Genomic DNA, 13313 nt, shown 5'->3' on the forward strand with positions numbered 1-13313 from the left:
CAGGGAAAGGCTTATCGACTGGAAGGAGGGGAATCCCTAACTTAACACAGAATTTACGATCTACAAAATTCCCAGCTGCGCCTGAATCGACTAGCGCCTTATGCTGGGAACGAGGTGCAACCTGTGGGAAACAAACAGGTAATGTAATGTGTACGAGAGAAAGCTCTGGGTAAGTAGGGCGCCTACTCACCCGGGAGGACTCCCCAATGTGTGACCTGCCATCTCCCTCACCAGGGGACCCTCCCCAGCACCTAGCCGCGGTGTGCCCTCCGCGGCCACAGTTGGTGCAGGAGACTGCCCCCCTCGGGCTCCTTCCTCTCCTCCCTCTAGCGCCAGCACCTCCAAGCTCCATCGGGCTCGGCTCGGAGGCGCTGGAGGGTGGAATGGGAGGCCCCCACTTGGGACGTCCGCGGGTCGCGAGCAGGGTGTCCAGCCGAATGGCCATGTCCACCAACTGGTCAAATGTTAGTGTAGTATCCCTGCACGCTAACTCTCTGCGGACGTCCTCCCGAAGGCTACATCTAAAGTGGTCTATGAGGGCCCTCTCATTCCACCCTGCATCTGCCGCCAGAGTCCGGAACTCCAGCGCAAACTCTTGAGCGCTCCTCATCCCCTGTCGGAGGTAGAATAGACGCTCCCCCGCCGCCTTCCCCTCTGGTGGATGGTCGAAGACAGCACGGAGGTGGCGGGAGAACTCTGCATAGGTGACTGTGGCGGCGTCTATTCCCCTCCATTCGGCGTTGGCCCACTCCAACGCCTTGCCGGTGAGACAGGAGATGAGGGCGGAAACGCTCTCGTATCCCGAGGGCGCCGGGTGTATGGTGGCAAGGTAGAGCTCCACTTGTAATAGGAACCCCTGACACCCGGCAGCGGTGCCATCGTACGCCCTCGGGAGCGAGAGCCGAATCCCACTGGGTTCCGGTAGTTGGACGGGCGGGCTGTCCGATGGTGATGGTGCGATAGGTGGGGGTGTGGGTACCCCGCTTGTCTCCCATCGATGGAGGGTGTTCATGACGCGGTCCAAGGCGTGCCCGATCTGGTTGATTCGATCCTCTTGACCACGAAGACGCTCCTCCATGATGTCGGTGGGTGCTCCTGCTGATTCCATATGTGGTGTGTAATTCTGTCAAGAGTTGCTGTAGGTAGGTGTGGTGTGGAATCAGGCGCAGGACGCAGAAGTTAAGTCCAAACAAAGACTTTAGTAGATCACACAAAATAATCCAAGAACAGCCCGGAGGATAGAAAAGCGCGCACAGGCGTAAGCAAACGGGCGCACTAAACATGTGCGTAAATCTCTCCTAAAAACAACAAGGAGGCAAGCTACAAAATAGCGCACCAAAATAGGTAGCGCAGCAACACGACAAGGAAACAATTACACACAACACCTAACTAACAACAAGGAACTAAATAGGGTGCTTAATGAGACATAACACAAAACAGGTGTGACAAACAGACAAAACCAATCAAACAAGAAACATAGAACGGTGGCAGCTAGTACTCCGGAGACGACGACCGCCGAAACCTGCCCGAACAAGGAGGAGGGGCCGCCTCGGCCGAAACCGTGACACCTACAGTATAACCTACAATATAACCTCCAGTATAACCTACAATATAACCTACAATATAACCTCCAGTATAACCTACAATATAACCTCCAGTATAACCTACAATATAACCTACAATATAACCTACAGTATAACCTACAGTATAACCTACAATATAATATATAGTATAACCTACAATATAAACTACAATATAACCTACAATATAACCTACAGTATAACCTACAATATATACTACAATATAACCTACAGTATAACCTACAATATAACCTACAGTATAACCTACAATATAACCTACAATATAAACTACAATATAAACTACAATATAACCTACAATATAACCTACAGTATAACCTACAACATAACCTACAGTATAACCTACAATATAACCTACAATATAAACTACAATATAACCTACAATATAACCTACAATATAACCTACAGTATAACCTACAATAAAACCTACAATATAAACTACAATATAACCTACAGTATAACCTACAATATAACCTAGAGTATAACCTACAATATAACCTACAATATAACCTACAGTATAACCTACAGTATAACCTACAATATAAACTACAATATAAACTACAATATAACCTACAGTATAACCTACAATATAACCTACAGTATAACCTACAATATAACCTACAATATAACCTACAATATAAACTACAATATAACCTACAGTATAACCTACAGTATAACCTACAATATAACCTACAATATAACCTACAATATAAACTACAATATAACCTACAGTATATCCTACAATATAACCTACAATATAACCTACAGTATAACCTACAATATAACCTACAATATAACCTACAATATAAACTACAATATAACCTACAATATAACCTACAGTATAACCTACAATATAACCTACAATATAACCTACAATAAAACCTACAATATAAACTACAATATAACCTACAATATAACCTACAGTATAACCTACAATATAACCTACAGTATAACCTACAATATAACCTCCAATATAAACTCCAATATAAACTACAATATAAACTACAATATAACCTACAGTATAACCTACAGTATAACCTACAGTATAACCTACAATATAACCTACAATATAACCTACAATATAACCTACAGTATATCCTACAATATAACCTACAATATAACCTACAGTATAACCTACAGTATAACCTACAATATAAACTACAATATAACCTACAATATAACCTACAGTATAACCTACAGTATAACATGATAATGGACCTCCATGGATAGTCTCTACAGTATAACCTGATAATGGACCTCCATGGATAGTCTCTACAGTATAACCTGATAATGGACCTCCATGGATAGTCTCTACAGTATAACATGATAATGGACCTCCATGGATAGTCTCTACAGTATAACCTGATAATGGACCTCCATGGATAGTCTCTACAGTATAACATGATAATGGACCTCCATGGATAGTCTCTACAGTATAACATGATAATGGACCTCCATGGATAGTCTCTACAGTATAACCTGATAATGGACCTCCATGGATAGTCTCTACAGTATAACCTGATAATGGACCTCCATGGATAGTCTCTACAGTATAACCTGATAATGGACCTCCATGGATAGTCTCTACAGTATAACATGATAATGGACCTCCATGGATAGTCTCTACAGTATAACCTGATAATGGACCTCCATGGATAGTCTCTACAGTATAACCTGATAATGGACCTCCATGGATAGTCTCTACAGTATAACCTGATAATGGACCTCCATGGATAGTCTCTACAGTATAACATGATAATGGACCTCCATGGATAGTCTCTACAGTATAACCTACAGTATAACCTGATAATGGACCTCCATGGATAGTCTCTACAGTATAACATGATAATGGACCTCCATGGATAGTCTCTACAGTATAACATGATAATGGACCTCCATGGATAGTCTCTACAGTATAACATGATAATGGACCTCCATGGATAGTCTCTACAGTATAACCTGATAATGGACCTCCATGGATAGTCTCTACAGTATAACATGATAATGGACCTCCATGGATAGTCTCTACAGTATAACATGATAATGGACCTCCATGTATAGCCTCTACAGTATAACCTGTTAATGGACCTCCATGGATAGTCTCTACAGTATAACATGATAATGGACCTCCATGGATAGTCTCTACAGTATAACATGATAATGGACCTACATGGATAGTCTCTACAGTATAACATGATAATGGACCTCCATGGATAGTCTCTACAGTATAACATGATAATGGACCTCCATGGATAGTCTCTACAGTATAACCTGATAATGGACCTCCATGGATAGTCTCTACAGTATAACATGATAATGGACCTCCATGGATAGTCTCTACAGTATAACCTGATAATGGACCTCCATGGATAGTCTCTACAGTATAACATGATAATGGACCTCCATGGATAGTCTCTACAGTATAACATGATAATGGACCTCCATGGATAGTCTCTACAGTATAACATGATAATGGACCTCCATGGATAGCCTCTACAGTATAACATGATAATGGACCTCCATGGATAGCCTCTACAGTATAACATGATAATGGACCTCCATGGATAGCCTCTACAGTATAACATGATAATGGACCTCCATGGATAGTCTCTACAGTATAACCTACAGTATAACCTGATAATGGACCTCCATGGATAGTCTCTACAGTATAACATGATAATGGACCTCCATGGATAGTCTCTACAGTATAACCTGATAATGGACCTCCATGGATAGTCTCTACAGTATAACCTGATAATGGACCTCCATGGATAGTCTCTACAGTATAACCTGATAATGGACCTCCATGGATAGTCTCTACAGTATAACCTACAGTATAACCTGATCTGCTAAATGGCATATTATTATTATTTATTATTATAATGGACCTCCATGGATAGTCTCTACAGTATAACCTGATAATGGACCTCCATGGATAGTCTCTACAGTATAACATGATAATGGACCTCCATGGATAGTCTCTACAGTATAACCTACAGTATAACCTGATAATGGACCTCCATGGATAGTCTCTACAGTATAACATGATAATGGACCTCCATGGATAGTCTCTACAGTATAACATGATAATGGACCTCCATGGATAGTCTCTACAGTATAACATGATAATGGACCTCCATGGATAGTCTCTACAGTATAACCTGATAATGGACCTCCATGGATAGTCTCTACAGTATAACATGATAATGGACCTCCATGGATAGTCTCTACAGTATAACATGATAATGGACCTCCATGTATAGCCTCTACAGTATAACCTGTTAATGGACCTCCATGGATAGTCTCTACAGTATAACATGATAATGGACCTCCATGGATAGTCTCTACAGTATAACATGATAATGGACCTACATGGATAGTCTCTACAGTATAACATGATAATGGACCTCCATGGATAGTCTCTACAGTATAACATGATAATGGACCTCCATGTATAGCCTCTACAGTATAACCTGTTAATGGACCTCCATGGATAGTCTCTACAGTATAACATGATAATGGACCTCCATGGATAGTCTCTACAGTATAACATGATAATGGACCTACATGGATAGTCTCTACAGTATAACATGATAATGGACCTCCATGGATAGTCTCTACAGTATAACATGATAATGGACCTCCATGGATAGTCTCTACAGTATAACCTGATAATGGACCTCCATGGATAGTCTCTACAGTATAACCTGATAATGGACCTCCATGGATAGTCTCTACAGTATAACATGATAATGGACCTCCATGGATAGTCTCTACAGTATAACCTGATAATGGACCTCCATGGATAGCCTCTACAGTATAACATGATAATGGACCTCCATGGATAGTCTCTACAGTATAACCTACAGTATAACCTGATAATGGACCTCCATGGATAGTCTCTACAGTATAACCTGATAATGGACCTCCATGGATAGTCTCTACAGTATAACCTGATAATGGACCTCCATGGATAGTCTCTACAGTATAACATGATAATGGACCTCCATGGATAGTCTCTACAGTATAACATGATAATGGACCTCCATGGATAGTCTCTACAGTATAACCTGATAATGGACCTCCATGGATAGTCTCTACAGTATAACCTGATAATGGACCTCCATGGATAGTCTCTACAGTATAACATGATAATGGACCTCCATGTATAGCCTCTACAGTATAACATGATAATGGACCTCCATGGATAGTCTCTACAGTATAACATGATAATGGACCTCCATGGATAGCCTCTACAGTATAACATGATAATGGACCTCCATGGATAGTCTCTCCAGTATAACCTACAGTATAACCTGATAATGGACCTACATGGATAGTCTCTACAGTATAACCTGATAATGGACCTCCATGGATAGTCTCTACAGTATAACATGATAATGGACCTCCATGGATAGTCTCTACAGTATAACCTGATAATGGACCTCCATGGATAGTCTCTACAGTATAACATGATAATGGACCTCCATGGATAGTCTCTACAGTATAACATGATAATGGACCTCCATGGATAGTCTCTACAGTATAACCTGATAATGGACCTCCATGGATAGTCTCTACAGTATAACATGATAATGGACCTCCATGGATAGTCTCTACAGTATAACATGATAATGGACCTCCATGGATAGTCTCTACAGTATAACCTGATAATGGACCTCCATGGATAGTCTCTACAGTATAACCTACAGTATAACATGATAATGGACCTCCATGGATAGTCTCTACAGTATAACATGATAATGGACCTCCATGGATAGTCTCTACAGTATAACATGATAATGGACCTCCATGGATAGTCTCTACAGTATAACCTGATAATGGACCTCCATGGATAGTCTCTTCACAGCTTGCTAAGCTATCAGTCGTCTAAACGAACGCTAGACAGTCAGGCAGCTTCGGAAATTCCAAAAGCGATGGATAGAGGACTATTTCTTTTAATGAATTGGCGGCAAGAAATGTAATCATTTTTATGTGCGGCCTTCTGGACCTTGGTGAAAACCGAATGTTGCCCGTGGGTTAAAATGAGTAGGAGCTATCTGGCTAGCAAGTGCTGTTCCTAGGCCTGTCTGTCTGATTGATTGACTGACTATAGAGGCTCTGTCTGCTAGCAGGGCTGTTCCCAGGCCTGTCTGTCTGTCTCTCTGACTGTAGATGTTCTGTCTGACTGTAGAGGTTCAGTCTGCTATAAGGGCTGTTCCCAGGCCTGTCTGACTGACTGACTGTAGAGGTTCTGTCTGTCTGACTGTAGATGTTCTGTCTGACTGTAGAGGCTCTGTCTGCTAACAGGGCTTTTCCCAGGCCTGTCTGACTGTCTGACTGTAGAGGTTCTGTCTGCTATAAGGGCTGTTCCCAGGCCTGTCTGACTGACTGACTGTAGAGGTTCTGTCTGCTATAAGGGCTGTTTCCAGGCCTGTCTGATTGACTGACTGTAGAGGTTCTGTCTGCTATAAGGGCTGTTTCCAGGCCTGTCTGACTGACTGACTGTAGAGGTTCTGTCTGCTATAAGGGCTGTTCCCAGGCCTGTCTGACTGTCTGACTGTAGAGGTTCTGTCTGCTATAAGGGCTGTTCCCAGGCCTGTCTGACTGTCTGACTGTAGAGGTTCTGTCTGCTATAAGGGCTGTTCCCAGGCCTGTCTGACTGACTGACTGTAGAGGTTATGTCTGCTATAAGGGCTGTTTCCAGGCCTGTCTGACTGACTGTAGAGGTTCTGTCTGCTATAAGGGCTGTTTCCAGGCCTGTCTGACTGACTGACTGTAGAGGCTCTGTCTGCTATAAGGGCTGTTCCCAGGCCTGTCTGACTGTCTGACTGTAGAGGTTCTGTCTGCTATAAGGGCTGTTCCCAGGCCTGTCTGACTGACTGACTGTAGAGGTTATGTCTGCTATAAGGGCTGTTTCCAGGCCTGTCTGACTGACTGTAGAGGTTCTGTCTGCTAGCAGGGCTGTTTCCAGGCCTGTCTGACTGACTGACTGTAGAGGCTCTGTCTGCTATAAGGGCTGTTTCCAGGCCTGTCTGACTGACTGACTGACTGTAGAGGTTCTGTCTGCTATAAGGGCTGTTTCCAGGCCTGTCTGACTGTCTGACTGTAGAGGTTCTGTCTGCTATAAGGGCTGTTCCCAGGCCTGTCTGACTGTCTGACTGTAGAGGTTCTGTCTGCTATAAGGGCTGTTCCCAGGCCTGTCTGACTGACTGACTGTAGAGGTTATGTCTGCTAGCAGGGAGAGAGAGACAGAGAGAGACAGAGAGAGACAGAGAGAGACAGAGAGAGACAGAGAGAGACAGGGAGAGACAGGGAGAGATAGAGAGAGATAGAGAGAGACAGGGAGAGACAGGGAGAGATAGCGAGAGACGGAGAGAGACAGAGAGATAGAGTGAGATAGAGAGAGACATAGAGAGATAGAGATGGAGAAAGACAGGGAGAGATAGCGAGAGACGGAGAGACACGGAGAGATAGAGAGAGACTGAGAGAGACAGGGAGAGATAAAGAGAGATGGAGAAAGACACAGAGTCACACAGACGTGCAGACATCAGACAGACTTCAGACAGAGCAGGTCTGAGTACCAACTGCCACGCTATTCTCTGTGGGGCCTGGTCTAAAGTAGTGCACTACATAGGGAATAGGGTACCATTTGGGACACAGCAGAGACCACCTCCACAACAAAAGGAGGAGAAATGAAAGAGGGATTAAGTAAAAGGATAGTTGAGCTGAGATGAGCCCATGGTCTTTGTGTTGTGTGTGTGTGTGTGTGTGTGTGTGTGTGTGTGTGTGTGTGTGTGTGTGTGTGTGTGTGTGTGTGTGTGTGTGATGTGGTTGTACAGTAATGTGTATATGTTTGTGTTATACATCAGAGAGAGAGGTTCTGACAGACAGCAGGACAGGGAGGACAGACAGGAGGACAGACAGGAGGACAGAGAGGACAGACAGGAGGACAGACAGGAGGACAGACAGGAGGACAGACAGGAGGACAGAGAGGAGGACAGACAGGAGGACAGACAGGAGGACAGACAGGAGGACAGACAGGAGGACAGGGAGGACAGACAGGAGGACAGACAGGAGGACAGAGAGGACAGACTGGAGGCAGATGAAGCATCTCAGACAGATCGTCTACAGTCAGACAGAACCTCTACAGTCAGACAGACAGAACATAAACAGTCAGACAGACAGGCAGGCCTGGGAAAAGCCCTGCTAGCAGACAGAACCTCTACAGTCAGACAGAACCTCTGCAGTCAGACAGACAGAACCTCTACAGTCAGACAGACAGAACCTCTACAGTCAGACAGAACCTCTGCAGTCAGACAGAACCTCTACAGTCAGACAGACAGAACCTCTACAGTCAGACAGACAGAACCTCTACAGTCAGACAGACAGAACCTCTACAGTCAGACAGACAGAACCTCTACAGTCAGACAGAACCTCTACAGTCAGACAGACAGAACCTCTACAGTCAGACAGAACCTCTACAGTCAGACAGAACCTCTACAGTCAGACAGAACCTCTACAGTCAGACAGAACCTCTACAGTCAGACAGACAGAACCTCTACAGTCAGACAGAACCTCTACAGTCAGACAGAACCTCTACAGTCAGTCAGACAGAACCTCTACAGTCAGACAGACAGAACCTCTACAGTCAGACAGACAGAACCTCTACAGTCAGACAGAACCTCTACAGTCAGTCAGACAGAACCTCTACAGTCAGACAGAACCTCTACAGTCAGACAGACAGAACCTCTACAGTCAGACAGACAGAACCTCTACAGTCAGACAGACAGAACCTCTACAGTCAGACAGACAGAACCTCTACAGTCAGACAGACAGAACCTCTACAGTCAGACAGAACCTCTACAGTCAGACAGAACCTCTACAGTCAGACAGAACCTCTACAGTCAGCAGGACAGGGAGGACAGACAGGAGGACAGACAGGAGGACAGAGAGGACAGACAGGAGGACAGACAGGAGGACAGACAGGAGGACAGACAGGAGGACAGAGAGGAGGACAGACAGGAGGACAGACAGGAGGACAGACAGGAGGACAGGGAGGAGGACAGGGAGGACAGACAGGAGGACAGACAGGAGGACAGAGAGGACAGACTGGAGGCAGATGAAGCATCTCAGACAGATCGTCTACAGTCAGACAGAACCTCTACAGTCAGACAGACAGAACATAAACAGTCAGACAGACAGGCAGGCCTGGGAAAAGCCCTGCTAGCAGACAGAACCTCTACAGTCAGACAGAACCTCTGCAGTCAGACAGACAGAACCTCTACAGTCAGACAGACAGAACCTCTACAGTCAGACAGAACCTCTGCAGTCAGACAGAACCTCTACAGTCAGACAGACAGAACCTCTACAGTCAGACAGACAGAACCTCTACAGTCAGACAGACAGAACCTCTACAGTCAGACAGACAGAACCTCTACAGTCAGACAGAACCTCTACAGTCAGACAGACAGAACCTCTACAGTCAGACAGAACCTCTACAGTCAGACAGAACCTCTACAGTCAGACAGAACCTCTACAGTCAGACAGAACCTCTACAGTCAGACAGACAGAACCTCTACAGTCAGACAGAACCTCTACAGTCAGACAGAACCTCTACAGTCAGTCAGACAGAACCTCTACAGTCAGACAGACAGAACCTCTACAGTCAGACAGACAGAACCTCTACAGTCAGACAGAACCTCTACAGTCAGTCAGACAGAACCTCTACAGTCAGACAGAACCTCTACAGTCAGACAGACAGAACCTCTACAGTCAGACAGACAGAACCTCTACAGTCAGACAGACAGAACCTCTACAGTCAGACAGACAGAACCTCTACAGTCAGACAGACAGAACCTCTACAGTCAGACAGAACCTCTACAGTCAGACAGAACCTCTACAGTCAGACAGAACCTCTACAGTCAGACAGACAGAACCTCTACAGTCAGACAGAACCTCTACAGTCAGACAGAACCTCTGCAGTCAGACAGACAGAACCTCTACAGTCAGACAGAACCTCTGCAGTCAGACAGACAGAACCTCTGCAGTCAGACAGAACCTCTGCAGTCAGACAGAACCTCTGCAGTCAGACAGAACCTCTGCAGTCAGACAGAACCTCTACAGTCAGACAGAACCTCTACAGTCAGACAGAACCTCTACAGTCAGACAGACAGAACCTCTACAGTCAGACAGACAGAACCTCTACAGTCAGACAGAACCTCTACAGTCAGACAGAACCTCTACAGTCAGACAGAACCTCTACAGTCAGACAGACAGAACCTCTACAGTCAGACAGACAGAACCTCTACAGTCAGACAGACAGAACCTCTACAGTCAGACAGACAGAACCTCTACAGTCAGACAGAACCTCTACAGTCAGACAGACAGAACCTCTACAGTCAGACAGAACCTCTACAGTCAGACAGAACCTCTACAGTCAGACAGAACCTCTACAGTCAGACAGAACCTCTACAGTCAGACAGACAGAACCTCTACAGTCAGACAGACAGAACCTCTACAGTCAGACAGAACCTCTACAGTCAGACAGAACCTCTGCAGTCAGACAGAACCTCTACAGTCAGACAGACAGAACCTCTACAGTCAGACAGAACCTCTGCAGTCAGACAGAACCTCTACAGTCAGACAGACAGAACCTCTACAGTCAGACAGAACCTCTGCAGACAGACAGAACCTCTACAGTCAGACAGACAGAACCTCTACAGTCAGACAGAACCTCTGCAGTCAGACAGAACCTCTACAGTCAGACAGAACCTCTGCAGTCAGACAGACAGAACCTCTACAGTCAGACAGAACCTCTGCAGTCAGACAGAACCTCTACAGTCAGACAGAACCTCTACAGTCAGACAGAACCTCTACAGTCAGACAGAACCTCTACAGTCAGACAGAACCTCTACAGTCAGACAGAACCTCTGCAGTCAGACAGACAGAACCTCTACAGTCAGACAGAACCTCTACAGTCAGACAGAACCTCTACAGTCAGTCAGAACATCTACAGTCAGACAGAACCTCTACAGTCAGACAGAACCTCTGCAGTCAGACAGAACCTCTGCAGTCAGACAGAACCTCTGCAGTCAGACAGAACCTCTACAGTCAGACAGAACCTCTGCAGTCAGACAGACAGAACCTCTGCAGTCAGACAGAACCTCTGCAGTCAGTCAGACAGAACATAAACAGTCAGACAGACAGAACCTCTACAGTCAGACAGAACCTCTACAGTCAGACAGAACCTCTACAGTCAGACAGACAGAACATAAACAGTCAGACAGACAGAACCTCTGCAGTCAGACAGACAGAACCTCTACAGTCAGACAGAACCTCTGCAGTCAGACAGAACCTCTACAGTCAGACAGAACCTCTACAGTCAGACAGAACCTCTACAGTCAGACAGACAGAACCTCTACAGTCAGACAGAACCTCTACAGTCAGACAGACAGAACCTCTACAGTCAGACAGACAGAACCTCTACAGTCAGACAGAACCTCTACAGTCAGACAGAACCTCTACAGTCAGACAGACAGAACCTCTACAGTCAGACAGAACCTCTACAGTCAGACAGAACCTCTACAGTCAGACAGACAGAACCTCTACAGTCAGACAGACAGAACCTCTACAGTCAGACAGACAGAACCTCTACAGTCAGACAGACAGAACCTCTACAGTCAGACAGACAGAACCTCTACAGTCAGACAGAAAGAACCTCTACAGTCAGACAGACAGAACCTCTACAGTCAGACAGACAGAACCTCTACAGTCAGACAGACAGAACCTCTACAGTCAGACAGACAGAACCTCTGCAGACAGACAGAACCTCTACAGTCAGACAGAACCTCTACAGTCAGACAGAACCTCTACAGTCAGACAGAACCTCTACAGTCAGACAGAACCTCTACAGTCAGACAGACAGAACCTCTACAGTCAGACAGAACCTCTACAGTCAGACAGAACCTCTACAGTCAGACAGAACCTCTACAGTCAGACAGAACCTCTACAGACAGACAGAACCTCTGCAGTCAGACAGAACCTCTACAGACAGACAGAACCTCTGCAGTCAGACAGAACCTCTACAGACAGACAGAACCTCTACAGTCAGACAGAACCTCTGCAGTCAGACAGAACCTCTACAGTCAGACAGAACCTCTACAGTCAGACAGAACCTCTACAGTCAGACAGAACCTCTACAGTCAGACAGAACCTCTACAGTCAGACAGAACCTCTACAGTCAGACAGACAGAACCTCTGCAGTCAGTCAGACAGAACCTCTGCAGTCAGACAGAACCTCTGCAGTCAGTCAGACAGAACATAAACAGTCAGACAGGCAGGCCTGGGAAAAGCCCTGCTAGCAGACAGAACCTCTGCAGTCAGACAGAACCTCTGCAGTCAGACAGAACCTCTGCAGTCAGTCAGACAGAACATAAACAGTCAGACAGGCAGGCCTGGGAAAAGCCCTGCTAGCAGACAGAACCTCTACAGTCAGACAGAACCTCTGCAGTCAGAGTAGAGTCTAATTGTGTTGCTGTCTTGGGGCTCTGTGGGGTCTGTTTGTGTTTGTGAACAGAGCCCCAGAACCAGCTGGCTGAGGGGACTCTTTTCTAGGTTCATCTCTCTGTAGGTGAGGGCTTTGTGGTGGAATGTGTGAGCATCGCTTCCTTTTAGGTGGTTGTAGAATTTAACAGCTCTTTTCTGGATTTTGAT

General features: G+C 45.4%; 1 protein-coding gene across 1 annotated transcript; it reads right to left on the reverse strand.

The window, feature by feature from the left end:
- Positions 1–2816: 2816 nt before the first annotated feature.
- On the reverse strand, positions 2817–8712 carry LOC311123998 (uncharacterized protein; the record flags this gene model as incomplete). Its single annotated transcript, XM_084198221.1, has 6 exons — positions 2817–3608; positions 3687–4091; positions 5357–5371; positions 5462–5875; positions 5966–6488; positions 8695–8712. Coding segments are annotated over 6 exons (2167 nt in total), but the record flags the coding sequence as incomplete, so codon positions are not given.
- Positions 8713–13313: the final 4601 nt, after the last annotated feature.

This window comes from Coregonus lavaretus (assembly GCF_964263955.1).
Source record: "Coregonus lavaretus genome assembly, contig: HAP1_SCAFFOLD_663, whole genome shotgun sequence".
In the NCBI taxonomy this organism is placed as follows: Eukaryota; Metazoa; Chordata; class Actinopteri; order Salmoniformes; family Salmonidae; genus Coregonus; species Coregonus lavaretus.